The sequence below is a fragment of the Artibeus jamaicensis genome, unplaced genomic scaffold, assembly GCF_021234435.1.
Source record: "Artibeus jamaicensis isolate MK-2021 breed Jamaican fruit bat unplaced genomic scaffold, CSHL_Jam_final contig_465, whole genome shotgun sequence".
NCBI lineage: Eukaryota > Metazoa > Chordata > Mammalia > Chiroptera > Phyllostomidae > Artibeus > Artibeus jamaicensis.
The window spans coordinates 28021057-28035475 of NW_026521843.1; the positions used below are offsets into that span (position 1 = coordinate 28021057).

At 43.9% G+C, this 14419-nt stretch overlaps 1 protein-coding gene across 2 annotated transcripts in view; it reads right to left on the reverse strand.

The window, feature by feature from the left end:
• Positions 1–868: 868 nt before the first annotated feature.
• The window catches only part of SRBD1 (S1 RNA binding domain 1), a 187489-nt gene continuing 173938 nt past the window's right edge, over positions 869–14419 (reverse strand). For both annotated transcript variants that reach the window (XM_037161255.2, XM_053667113.1), the window contains exons 20-21: positions 5651–5835; positions 869–1722 (exon numbers count right to left, since the gene is read on the reverse strand). In XM_037161255.2, the coding sequence (XP_037017150.2) occupies positions 1433–1722; positions 5651–5835 (475 nt within the window). In that variant the 3' untranslated portion in view covers positions 869–1432. The remainder of the gene's footprint in view (positions 1723–5650; positions 5836–14419) is intronic.

Sequence of the window (14419 nt, forward strand, 5' to 3'; positions counted from 1 at the left end):
CTACCCAGTACCCCCCATTTCCTCCAGCTATCCCTCCCAGTTCATGTCCATGGGTCATGGATGTAAGTTCTTTGCCTTCTTCATTTCCTATACTGTTCTTAACATCCCTGTGTATTCTGTAACCAACAATTTGTACATCTTAATCCCTGAATGTTCCCCCCATTGCCCCCCTTCCCCCTCTCAGAAGGGCAAAGCGTGAGGCAGAACTGTCAGTAAACAGCCCAATTTACCTTTTTGTAAGTGACTTACTATTAAGGTGGTCATATGGTTTGTTATTCAAAATGGGGCACTTTGGAAATAAAAAGAGGCACTATTAAAATTGTGCCAGGACACTGAGTGCTTACCAGGACCGTTCCAGGCAAAAAAGCAGGATCCATCATTGTCTCAGTGACCATCCTCCACTTGTTACACACAGAGAAAACTAGCATCTCATACAGTCATACAAGTGACTCCGCTCGGCAGATCACACACAGCAGCTGCATGGACAAGACACCAACCCAGCCTATGCCCCATTAAATCATCTGTACCTTGAATGGCCATGCTAATACTTATCATCACCACTGACCAAAGCTAAAAAGTCACTTGCTTTATCTACTTGTCTTGCTCTTTCACATGTGATCTCTATTCAATCTTTAGGAAGGCCATTTCTATCCCAATCTGAAGTTTAATTCCAATACTTAAGAGAGAATAGACCTTTCTACGCTAAGTCAAAGATAAAGTCATTCTCCAAATTTCCAGAGGCACCCCTCTTCCCCCAAAGCACAGCTGCTTTATATGAAACTTGTACAGGTGTGTGCCACGCCTCCTTCAATCAAAGTGACTCCTAGGGCACTCACTGAAACATCAGAGCAAAAACAAGGTCGCTGGCCACAGAACTTTATTGAAATGATCAATACACTTATTCGCCTGAAAATGCTGTGAGCCATCCACTTGAGGGTTACAAACACATTGGGGCCTGTTTTATAGGTATATTTTTGCTTGGTTTGGCAGAGAAAATCATGAATCAAATGTAAAAAGCCTGATTTTTAAAAATCTATAAAAAGGAAGAATTAAACACTGTATAAGTCAAATCAAGAAGACAATTCCATACAAATCCAACAAGACAAATTAGCAAGTGGAAGTGAAGTAATCTCTTATACAAAATGCGAAAGGAGTCAAAGAAGGTGAATTACAAAAAATAAAATCTGAGTCAGAAAATCATCACTACATAAAGTCACACAGGGATGCCTACTAGTTGTTTTCTTTAAAGGGAACAGATATCAAACTCTTAGTTTTCTATGTCTTCAGAAAGAAAAATTAGGCAAGTGTTTGGAAAATACTTCTGATATTAAGTGAATTCTTTCTCATCTTCTACCTAGGAGTCACAAACCCTGACTCATTCCTGCCGACCTGTAGAAATGGGGAATGAAGTGTCTGGCCTTCGGCGGGACACTCACAACACCCGAATGAGGTCCAGCGTAATGCGAGATCGGGGGGCATCAATGTTGAGTACCTGCACTTCCACTCTTTCTCCCGGGCCCAGTCCAAGACTCCTTCTCTTCTTCGTTTTAGACAGTTTTGCTTCTGTTATATTCCGTATGGGAATCAGCCCTGCTGTCCCCACTCCTATATCCACAAAAATTCCAAATAAAGTGGCGTTCTCAACTTTGCCTGTAAGGACTGTCCCAACCTGCAGATCTTGCAAGCAGATGATGCTTCTCTTGAAATCGGGTTTAACAAAATCTACAAAACAAGGGGAAAAAGGAGAGTTGGTGTAAATAATAAGGCGGTGTGCTTCCCAGACACAACACACCTGAGTAAAGACTTACTGCATCCCAGTCATGTGCCCAGACCAGTGTCAAGCATTCAGGGGGGACACAAAGGAGCTGAAGACGCAGGCCTGCCTTCAGAGAAAACGCACCCTAGCTGGGGAAACGGCATTTACACAGTAAAAACAATTCAAGAACACTTACTCAGAGGCTTCCTTCTCCTTAAACTCCATCTCGGTCACATGTGAACATCAGCCCTATGTTAAGGACTCACTCTTATTTTCCTCTTTATGAGGAGGTGATTAGAAACTTTGTCCAATGAATACACAAGGCTAAATCAGAAACACTGACAAAGTAAGAGCATTGGAGGCAGAAGAAGATTGGGAGATTTTACCCCGTGCCTGGATTCTCAAACTCTTTTTTTTTAAAAATAATTTCTTAAATTTAGTTATTTTTCAAGTACAGTTTTCTGTTTATTTCTCCCATCCCAGCCCACCCCTCCCCCATGCTCCCCACCTCCCTCCCATTTCCACCCCCCTTAGTTCTTGTCCCTGTGTCCTTTATACTTGTTCCTCTAAATCCCTCCCATTTTTTCCCCTTAAATTCCCTTCCCTCTCCCCACTGGTCGCTGTCCCCCGTTCTCTATTTCAGTGTATTTGTTTTTATTTTGCTTGCTTGTCTATTTTGTTGTTTAGCTTCCTGTTAAAGGTGAGATCACATGGTATTTGTCTTTCAACATCTGGCCTATTTCACTCAGCATAATGCTTTCCAGTTCCATCCATGTTGTTGCAAAGGGTAGTAGTTCCTCCTTTCTCTCTGCTGCATAGAATTCCATTGTGTAAATGTACCACAATTTTTTGATCCATTCGTTTACTGACCAGCACCTAGGTTGCTTCCAGCTCTTGGCTATTGTAAATTGTGCTGCTATGAACATTGTGGTGCATAGGTTCTTTGAAATTGATGTTTTGGGATTCTTAGGATATGATCCTAGCAGTGGAATTGCTGGATCAAAAGGCAGGTCGATTTTTATTTTTCTGAGAATATTCCATACTGTTTTCCATAATGGTTGTACCAGTCTGCAATCCTTTCTCAAACTCTTTAAAGCTGGTAGAAAGTCCATTAGCGTTTGATCAAATGTGGATGAAATTCAAATGTTCTCTGGTCTCACCCCCCCCGCTCTCCCCACAAATTTGGAGCTCAGGAGTTAATTTCTCTCCATTTTGAATATATGTATTCAATCAAAATTTATGGATTCTTGAGGGTCTATGGCTCAGAAACCCAGACCAGCTGGTACCTAGTCTTTCTTCTTCTAATTCAAGTCATCAAACAGTTATGGACCCGTTATCGTCTCTCCCCAGCCAGGCACTGCCGGGCGCCAGGCACAAAGGCAAGGACCCGAGACCTCTGTTCTCAAGCTTTTCACAGCCCTGTTTTCTTGCTCACCTGGCCTATGTTTCTCTGTTAGCACCACCCCCCAAATGGGGGCATAAAGCATGCCATGGAATCACTGTGGCTCTAGTTAAAACAAAACAAAAACAAAGGTTTTATGAGGGAGAAGGTTAGAACTAACAGTTTAAATGGGGCCTTTGGATTATCTCTGGATCCCATTTATCCCGGCTCCTCTCCGCCCCCTTTCCTAGGATTACTGAGTGTTGATTCTAGTAACAAAGAACACATTCTGTGCTTGGATCTCCTCTTACTAAGACCTCATTTTCCCCTCCACCCAGTCCATTTCCTTTTCCTCCGCAGCTGTTGGCTTTATCCTGATTACTTGTTGAAGCTATCCTTTACATTTGTATTAACAACTGGTCACCTCTCTGTTCCCCTTGCCCAGCCCAACCACACTGAAATCAAGATTTTTTTTTACAAAGTCACCTTTTTCCTGTAAAACAAAACAAAAGCCCTCTTTAAACCTCAAATCTCATTTTCCTCATAAAATAGGAATATGCTAACACTGGAATGGATTCTGTAGAATTTCACCTGACGCCAAAGCAGTGAATTCCAAAAGCTAGAAACTTACCGTAATGTAACATTATACTGGGCCACGGCTGCGTCAAAGCCAAGAAACCCAGTCACTGATCAGGGGCAGGGGCAGGACAGTCTCTGAGGCCCCATAAGAACTCTTTTTATGCTTGAAAACTGTCCCCCCCACTTTTTCCTGCAGAGGTCCAGCTGGTACGGATTCCCTCAAGGGTTCCTGATTACTGCGTTGTTTAATTTTACGTGGAAAATTAGAGTCGGGAACTACTTAACATGCTCCCAAAGACAGCCTGGGCCACTGACAAATCAGAAAACCCTCCGGGCACCCGGCAAACTTTAACACTCTGTTTGGCAAGGTGCGCGTTCAGTCCCCTGTCACCAGGCTGCCTATGATGACCCCAATCATGGGCACTAACTAGCAACTGGAGCGTTAATAAAACAGAACCATGTCACCGAGAAAACAGAAGACAGGATGAGGGTGCGAATGAGGCACCACGAAGGGAACTACTTCTGAGAAATCGGGGGAAAGAGGTGTTACATAAGCACCTCAGTGCAGAAACATCCAAAATACTATCTGCCCCTTCAGAAATATGACTGCCTGCTTTTGCTGTTGGGGATGTTTTCAAGTATTAAAATGAAAAATTCTCAAACATCTTGAAAACTATGACTTACACAAGGGCATAGGTCAGGTGCAAAGTGTGTTTAAAGAGACCTATTTGAAATTTCACTTGTCACGGTAAGAAAAACTGCAGTAACTATTACGCTCATCCCAGAGCCTGGTTTCGGCTCAACCAGGGGCATCACCAGATGAGGGTCGCTACTTAGCCATTTGTTACTTAATTGAACCATATAACTTGAGAGTTGATCTATGCCCCGAGTCTACAGTAACTGCATTAGTAGAGCCATCAGCACCAAGACAGAAACAAAGGAGGGACACTCTAGAGCGCACCGCCAAACTCCTCGGGCAGCGGTCGTGGGCCCGCTCCTGAACCCCACCCTGTCTGACAGCCATTGCTCTACCTAGTGCTCCAGCGCCCTGCCGCTTCGGAGGGACCACTGGGGAGGCCTCTACTCCTACAGTTTGGGTATTGCTCTTGCTGTTTTTATTTTTACTTTTCTCCAACTTAAAAAAATTAATTTCAAACTTACTGAAAAGTTGAGGTAAAAGTACAATGAGCTCGCTGGCCAGGTGTTTTATGTCCTCTTTAACCTTTCCAAAGAAGCATGTCCAATGACCTCCGCACAGCCCAGCCCAGAACGGAGGGAGCCGAGTCCTCAGCACAGCGTTATAAAGTGGGTTATGAGACAAGTGCAGGTTCATTCAAACCTCAGGGCTTCCTATTCGAATTTCCCTGGGAAACTGACACCTCATTTCTTTCTCCCTGGGTCACTGCTCTCAACAACTGTGGCTGTCGCACTTCCCGCACCATCTATCTACCTGCGCTGAAAGCTGAGAGCACTTTTAATTAGAGGGAAAAATCAACAGAGAGATAGTATCTTATTTGTTCAATGTGTTCACTGACACAAAACCTAGGAACTCGGAGGGCTGTAATTCAGGAAGAAGATTCACTTTTCAGTTTGTGAACTGAACGCTTTACCTTGGCCTTTTGGTTCTTATGAGGTTAAAAAGGTTTACAGGAGGCTTATGATCGATGTCTGCCTCCAGGCGTCCAGCAGCACGTGGATGATGCATTTACAAAGTGAGCAGGGATGAGGACTCTGGAGACCTGGTCTCTAGAGCTTTGGGTCCAGACACTAACTAACTGCAATGACCTTGAAGGAAGGTCACTGCTCTAGTCTCCTCCGTGTAGGATGGGAGAATAATTCTGTTTGCCTGTGGCACAGGGCTGTTGGGAGGGCCACAGGAGGCAACGTGAGCTATGCTAAGTGGAAGGTGTTACTATTCAAGTTCAACAGTTTACCTGTCCGAAAGTCAAAGCTTTCAGGCTGGCTGAGGCCGTCTATGATGATCTGTAAGGTGTGTATTGTTGTTTGTAACCTTTCTGCAGTTTTCTCTATTCCTTCCTTTTCAACAAACGACTTTATTTTTTGCTGCATTTCAGGCTTTCCAATCTCACACAGTGTCCCTCCAACGAATGACAAAAACCTGCAGAGGGGAAAAAAGGCCAGCATGTTAATAATATTACTTGTTTTCTGATTTCCTTACACAGGTCGCCGGAACATTTGGTCATCTCAGTGTACCAGTTTCCATTTATTAGAAATCTGCTATGTGGCCCATGGTGTTACAGACAGACCACCTGGGGAAAACGGGGAGGAGATGGAGTTAGGCTCTTGTGCTATTTTCCGGGGAAGCCCCTGCTCAGAATCAGCATCAGATACATTTTACAGTATAATGTGCATTAGAGTTCAGTGTCATGTGTATTTCCTAAATAAGGACACCTATATTTACCTCATATTTCCTAACATTTCAGTAGGAAAACATATTTGAACCTAAATTACTTTATATCAACAATGAATTGATTATATAAAATTCCAGCAAGACACCCAACAAGCACCGCTGGTTTTGACAAACGAATCACTCTATTTTTTACCTTTGTAAAGTACCCAGGATGACCTGTGCAAGCACGCTACTGGCTTAACAATTCTCGAATTCCATCAACAGTAAAGCCTCACAGGGTCCAATTTAAATCAAATACATTAAGTACGTTCAGCAAAAGGCAGAAAAAATACAGCAGGGGATATCAAAAAGAAAAACTACATTTCTTCCGAAATGGAAGTGATGGAAGCAAGTAAGACTGCAATTATATAATCTTAGGATGAATATTATCTTTATAAACCTTATATATTATACGCCTGCAATATTTCCAAAATACAAGTATCTGCCTTTCCCAATTTCCCTTTGCTATGTTTATCACTTCCCTTGTTTGAACAGCTACCTCTCAATTACTTAGCTTTTGGAGTTCAGTAATAAGTTTATTAAGAAAAAAAACCAATGAAAGGGTTAAGATGTTTCTTCCTTCCATCTCATCCGAAGACTGGGCTGTAGCTCACTTTCTTGATATTCTTTGGCTGGGTATTTTTCTCCATCATTAAGGTTCGTTTCCTATGGTTAATGACACTTTAGAAATGTCAGCTCAGTCATCAGACAGGGACACCACCACCCTCCGATCCGTTGCTCTAAGGATGTCTCGGGAACACCGGAAGGGAAAGAGGGCGCTGGAAGCCACACACAGAGGCGGGATGCAGCCCTTCTGGCAGGTTGCCGCGCCATCGCAAAGGAGTGCCTGTGGCTCCCAGTCTTCCCTGCACGGCTGGGCTCCACTGGAAAGGGCCTCCTCGGTGACAGTCAACACTGATGATCTGGGGTCTGGGGAGGAAGCTCTCTCATCTTGCAGTTAACCATTGAGTCTCGTTGGGTTCGAATGTGCAACCCTCCTACACCTCCATAGCCATATTTTTGGTCAAAACAGATTCTCCAAAATCTAAATAATTCTCTTGAGAATGTATTTTGGTTAATGGTCTAATGAAAGACCAAGGAGTTGGTGCCTGGTCTCCTTCTTTGGAAAGGAGCTTCCACCCAAATTGGTGGCCAGTGGGATCCACACTATAAGCCTGTGGTCCATGGCCTCCCCAGCCCACCGCAGAGGCAGCCGTGTCCGTGAGTGCTGACGGATGGGCAGCAGCACACATGGGCCCCGGTGACAGGGAACAGCTGCCGAGGCTCTGACTGATGGGGCAGGTGGTAAGGACAGCCTCTGCCCACAGCCAACTTCCTCGCTCAGCTTTCTAAGTAATGGGCGCCCTGCTGAGCAGGCTCCCCTGGTATTTACCCTGCTGCCTTGATTGGTCTGCTACTGGCTATTTAGCAGAACATCTTTCAAATCCCCAAGACTCCGGCCCAGGTCAACTGCTAAAGTGCCAAAAAGGTGTATTCATGAGCTGTAAATCTATAACCTTGAATTGCATTTTATAACTGACAGAAGTAACTATACAGCAGAGACTTCCCAAAGCACTGTACACGTTTTGGTCTCAATAACACAAACACTGGCTCAAGAGGCTTAAGGCTGTGTGTGTAACTAACTGCTACCAATAGCACTTCTATACAAAGAATTCAGTTTAGAGTAGTTGCAGATGTAAAAAGAAGATTGGTCTGTTTAATCTGAATGCGTAATTCATGTATCATGTTCGTTCTCACACACACAAGACTGAGGGAACTGGTAAGTGCAATCAGTGGAAAAGGACCACATCGTGCCCTTAGCTAATGCTCCAGATTGATCAAACCTATTTTGAAATGACGATGGAACAAAGTCAACTTTCAACTGTGAAAGTTTCAACTGTGAAAACTTAAGTTCCAGCAGGGTGGCAGGAAAAGGAAAACAGCACACCAAAGGGGAGGGGCGCTGCAAAGTGAACTGGGCAGAGCACTCGGGCCACCTCTGCCTGGCTGGGCTTCAGACGCATTTCACTGCAAAGGATCATTTGTGCTCAGTAGCCGCTCAAACATGAGTTCTTTAAATAACCCCCCAAATCCATTCCACATATTCTGAATTTTCACCCTAGAACTGAGTGTGACAAGCAATATCCAATCCAAAGTTTCACTTTACAATCAAGTATAATAAGTAATATTCAATACAAAGTACTTTCAGGCTCAAAAGCATCGTATACAAACACACTGTACCTGCGGATGCCCACACGCAGAATGTAAGTGGATGTGTACTGAGAAGTCACTGCTGAGCGTCATGCTAGTGCTTGACAGATCCTCCCCTTCGGCCCCGACAACAACCCGAAAAGGCAGATATCATTTCATACAGACAAGGGACATCGAGGTTCAGGGAGGTTAAACAGCGTTCCCAAGGCCGCGCAGCTGTTTTCACTAACTGGAGTTTCGTGTACTACACATCAGTGCGTGCCTTTTTAACTGCTGTTGTGTCGGAAACTGAATCGCGATATTTAGTTAAGCTATAAATCATAATACTTTTGGTAACATTTCACCAGCACAATTTAATGGCAGACTGGTTTTAAACAATAGACAGTTAACACTGATAAATCCCACAAAGAGGTCATACAAATGCATTTCAATAGACAATTCGCTCAAAAGTCAGCGAGTCGTTAAAGTCATACTCTCATTTTCTCCTGTCTCTGGATGACTTTCTCAGTTTGCTAAGGACTCCTGTCTGAGCTGCTGTTTTTATTTAATACGCAATTTCACCCATCTTACTCAAAGTAAGAAGGCAGCATGAGTGCAACAAATGAGCACATCATGTCCCTTTAGCGTGCATCTGCACTAAGTTAGATACAGAACCTGCCGCAGAGACCATGCTTGTTTCTCACACGGAACGGTTTACAACCTGAAACTGCTGGTATCCTCCGCAGAAACTCCCTACGGAGGCACTCTGAGTCTTTGTAAGAATTTTTTCCTGAAAAATAAACCCTCGAAATTCATGAGAGTTCAGATATAGCCATTCGGTTTTACGTAATCATTTCCGGCATGGAGAAACAAATTTAGGAGCCAGCCCAGGACTTGGCTGTTTAAGAAACATGATACCCCACAGAGTGCAGAAGAACCATGGCGATGCAACGCCATCAACTTTAAAACCGACTAATGTAGCCTGTGTGTGTGGGCCAAACACAGGATTCATACCGCCACAAAGTCCATGCCATAAGGGCTAAGATCTCATTGTCGTCCACTCTTAACACTTTTAAAAGAGACTTTTGTATTTGTTTATTTTTATCCATCAGTTTTACTCAGCCATAAAGGAATTATATCAATAAACCAAACATTAAATTGCAAGAACAGCCCTGGCTGGTGCGGCTCAGTGGACTGAGTGCCGGCCTGAGAACCAAAGGATTGCTGGTTCGATTCCCAGTCTCAGGGCACACGCCTGGGTTGCAGGCCAGGTCCTCAGTTGAGGAGTGTCCGAGAGGCAGCCACACATTGATGTTTCTCTCCCTCTCTTTTTCTATCCCTTTTCCTCTCTAAAAATAAATAAATAAAACCTTTAAAAAAAGCTCCAACACCCCAATATTACTCAGCTTGATGACCTTCTTCCCACTGAGTCTGGCTGTTTTAAACTCACACACTACACATCCTCAAATGATAAAGATTTGCTGAAATCAAGGCTCTTCAAAGGAATGTGCCAAAATGCTGGAGCCAACTGAGCGTGCTTTAGAAAAGCAGACCCAGATTTCTTCATTAAGTATTCATGTGCGGAGGAGGGAGACCTGTGAGGACAGTAGGTTGGAATAATCTCCCACTTCCATCTGCTCTTTCAGAGGTGGGATTTCACACGCAGGTAAACACAGACTCTAAAAGATGATTTCGTTTCATTTTCCCAAAAACTTATTGTGACTGCAGATCTGCAGAGAAGAGAATCAAAATTCAGGTTGGGTGACCTGTCCAAAGCCACCCGGCTAAGACCCCAAGGCTGTACCTACGGTAAAAGTTGTCATCCATCACATCTTCATTAGCACTCCTCACCCCTTTACTTTGGGGGATTTTTCATGCACACAGAAAATTTAGATCCCAGATAAAAATTTGGCACCCAGGACCACTGCCTGGGAGCAATTTATTATTTTTAAAACCAAATTCAAAAGGAAAAAGTTTGGCTCTGTTTGAGTTACCAAAGAAGAGTTGGACCAAATTAAGTTAGTGGTTTCAAAGGCTGCAGACTCCCTAACAGCTCAAAAACACTGTTCAGAATTCACATAATTTAATTTACTGGCTATAAAGCCATAACGTGGATTAGTGCCTATGAACAGTTGAAAGAGCAAGGCAAATAAAAAAGGTGGAAGCCAGAAACACAGAGGCTAGTGATGGCAGAGCTGAAGCGAAACAGCTCCGACACTACCAGGGGACGCCGCCCACGAATCAGGGTGAAGGACTTTGTCCCCGGGAGACAGCTCTTGACTGTGGATCCCCTCCCCAAGGAAGCCGCCTTTCCCGAAACTGAGAAATGCCTAACATTTGCCATTTCCATAAATCCCCTGGTTGTCCTCTGAATGAGCAGAGTCGTTTTTATTCCAGTCGAAGAGTGTGCAGTTGAGGTCAAAGTAATTTGCTTATTTTCCGACACAGAGAGTCAGAAGACAGGCTAAGACTAAAATCCATAGCCGGGCTGCGGACAGGAAGGAGGGAGAGAAAAGGGAGATAACGGAGACTAAATCAATACCCTACTGACTTTCGGGCTCCAGACGGAGTGATCTAAACCTGAAGAAGAGAGAGGAAGGGCAAATACTTTGGAGGTGGAAGAGACTGAAGCGCGCGCAGCTTGCGGCTGTCCTGCCACTCCCTCCTCCTCCTCCTCCACTGGGTTCTCTTTCATTATCTTTCTCTGGGCACTGAGAGGCGAGAAACCAGTGTTTTCTCCAGGCCCACAACCCAGTGCGCATGTTAACTGACAATGTTAAATGACTCAAATTATATCCAGACCTCATGGCAGAGTTCTTTCCCCCTGGGAGACTAACAGTCACAAACCACCCCACCCTCCTTTTTTCTTAGGGCCCAGCTCGACAGCTCCTTCTCTACCACGACAAAAACAACAGCAGCGATAATCATGGCGACAAGAACCTTATTGTCCCAGGTGCTAAGAATTCTATAGAGAATAAGTAACTCATGTACTCCCACCAGATGTGAACTATTACTGTCCTCACTTAACGGACAAGGAGACTGAAGGGCGGAGAGGGTAAGCAACTTCCCCAAATTTGAACCCAGGCAGGTTGAAACTGCACCGACTCAGGATTCTTAAACCTCCTGGGGCCCTTTACCAGCCTCGCTCTGTGTGGGGCGCAGGAGACATCTGCCCAGTGGCCAGTTCCTGAGAAGCCACTGCCTGATCATCTGATTCCCAAGTGGGCAGATTCCCTTTCGTCATTTTTCTCTTTTGTGAAGGCACTTTGAAAAATACGGTAAGTGTTTCTTCCTGGGAATTACAGTAAGATGTTTGTGTTTTTATACTACTAATAAAAAAACCTCTTTTACTAATATATTTATCATCTTTAGATTTTCGGTTTGACCTCTCTTTTATGATGTTGTGTTTCTTTATGAAAAGACAATCTAATATTGTTTAATCATAGGTCCACAGAGGTTAATATAAATAACTACTGATATACATCCTAAGATAGCACTTATCAAAAGCCAGAAATGATTCTGCCTTAATTTTCATGTCCGAATCTGCCAATTTTTGTAAGGCAAGCCCAGAAAAATTTAAGATCTTTCAAATTTGCAAATAATTTCTTAGGTCTGTTAACCTAATCTTCATTTATTTTACAGCACTTTTATTTAGGTTTCTTTTCAGGCAAAGTTCCTACAAAGAAACATGTTTTTATCATTGCAGAGTTGGTTGGCATGGGAACGTAGCGGAAAGCCGCAGTGAATTTTGGATGTGGGGAGGCGCGCTGGGCACACTCAGCAGGCGGCTTACCCCTCAGAAAAACTACAAGTCACGGGGCTTCGGGGTCACAGCTGAAACTACGAATATCAAATCTGCGACTGTCACTGCACTGCTGCTGCTGTTTTGTTTAGAAATAAAAACAATCTCAACTTTTTGCATTACAGCTACTTAATAAGCAGAAAACTCCTTTCCTTTCTGGGCAGAAAGCTGAAGTTGGAAAGAATGTGATAAAGCCTCTGAAAGCAATTCTAAGAGAAGAGTTCAGAGAAACCAAACCCTTGAACAGGAAGGAGAACGAAACACTGAAATGTGCTCACTCCCTGAAGGGCTTTGGCTGAGCCTCCAGTCTGACCAGCCTGTCTGTCTGAAGCTGTGTGGCTGAGGGCGAGGGACAGCGGCTAAGGGGACCTTGCCCCTGCTGTCCCCCAACTGCTTTTAGCCCAGGGGCACCAGGTACGCCCCTCTATCTCATCACAGAGTCCTTGTGTATCTGTTGGGTTAATTCTACTTTTGTTTCTTTTCCCCCCAGCCATACTGAGATATAAATGACATCTAGCATAGTATGATTTTAAGGTGTACAATATGCTGATTTGATGCACTGATGTAACTACAAAATGATCAGCACCATATCATCAGCACACACTCTCACTGGGTCACATAATTACCATTTCTGTGGTGAGAACACTGAAGATCTACTCACTAGCTTTCGAGTATATAATATAGTGTTATTAGCTATAATCACCACGCTGTATATCGTATCTTCAGGACTTATTCATCTTACAACCAGAAGTTTGTGCCCTGCGATCAACTTTTTTAAAAAAGAGTTTATTTATTCATTTAGTGAGAGTGGAAGGGAGGGAGAAAGAGAGGGTGAGAAACATCAATGTGTGGTTGCCTCTCACGCGCCCCCCACTGGGGACCTGGCCCGCAACCTCGGCATGTGCCCTGGCTGGGAATTGACCTGGCGACCCTTTGGTTTGTAACCTGAACTCAGTCCACTGAGCTACACCAGCCAGGGCTTCCTTTGACCAACTTTTGGTCTTAAAAAACTAACACAAGTTTTTATATATTAAGAATAAACATTGCTTGGTTTTTGAACAGAAGATCCCCACCTCTCCAAGTATACTATTTTGTTGAGTTCTGTGATTACTTCTTTCCCGAGCTGTATTGTAAATTAATGTCTCTTGTGTAAGGCCATACCTCCCTGAATGCGCCTGAGCTCGTCCAAATTAATGGTGTTTACACACTCTGGAAAGACACTTTTCAACATTAACTGTAAGGCTCAGTAACAGGTACATCGTCAGTAATAAGGGAAATGCCACAGTGCTAATATCACAGCACAGATACTGACACAGACCATTCCCTGATAGTACATGCCTGGTCTGGTAGAATGGTATTGCACGTCACATGCCTGCTACACAGGCTGCTAACCAACTCTAGAAACTGGTCTTTAAAAAATTTCTCCCTAATGGCTATAATGGAAATAACAATGAAATACTAGCTAATGCTTTATCAAAATGCGTGCCAAGAGACAGTCTCGACATTAAATTCCCTGGCATTTTTCAAGTTGAATCAAGAACATAAGAACTTTCAAGCTTAACTATCTGGAGTGAATCAAATTCTTAATGCGGCAGATTCTTTGGGAGCGTGCCAGGTCTCCCTGTGACATGTACGAATCAGCGGAACACGCAGCACAGAGCACTGCCTCCTGCACCGAAGGCAAGGAGAAGGGGAAATCGGAGACTTGCCTTTGGCTCTCTCGGTCAGCCAAAGTGGTGGGACAAAAACAAAGAGGCACAGGGGCGTAGCAACCCCTAAATTACGTCTGGGCTTCATTCTACTCATAACAAAGCAGCAATTTTACTCCCAGCCCATATTACCCAACAATGAAATCACTCACACATGGGGACATCGTGACAATTCCTGGATGATGACAGCAAATGGCAAGTAATCCTCTGTCATGGTCTGTCTCTGTTCTGCAGTCTGTAAAATCTGGGAAGGCTGAGCTCTGAGCTCAATACTCTATGGAGGCATGAGATTCAGTGTGTGGAGGTCCCCAAATCCCTTCAATCCGCAAGGGATTCTGAAAGAACTACTCACTCAGCATGTGGGACAGGCACGAGCAGAAGGAATGATCTAGATGTTCTATCAACAGTTCTGCTGACACAACTTCCTCAGCCTTAAACTACAAGTCTAAACTCGTACTTAGACTACAGAAAAAATATTTAGTTTGAAGTAAAGCTAGACATTTCATTTTGCTCCTTGACAACTAAGATGGTCAGTTCCCGAGTAGTTCCCTTTCCTGCTGTTCTTCTATGTAGCCATCTTCCCACTCTCTAA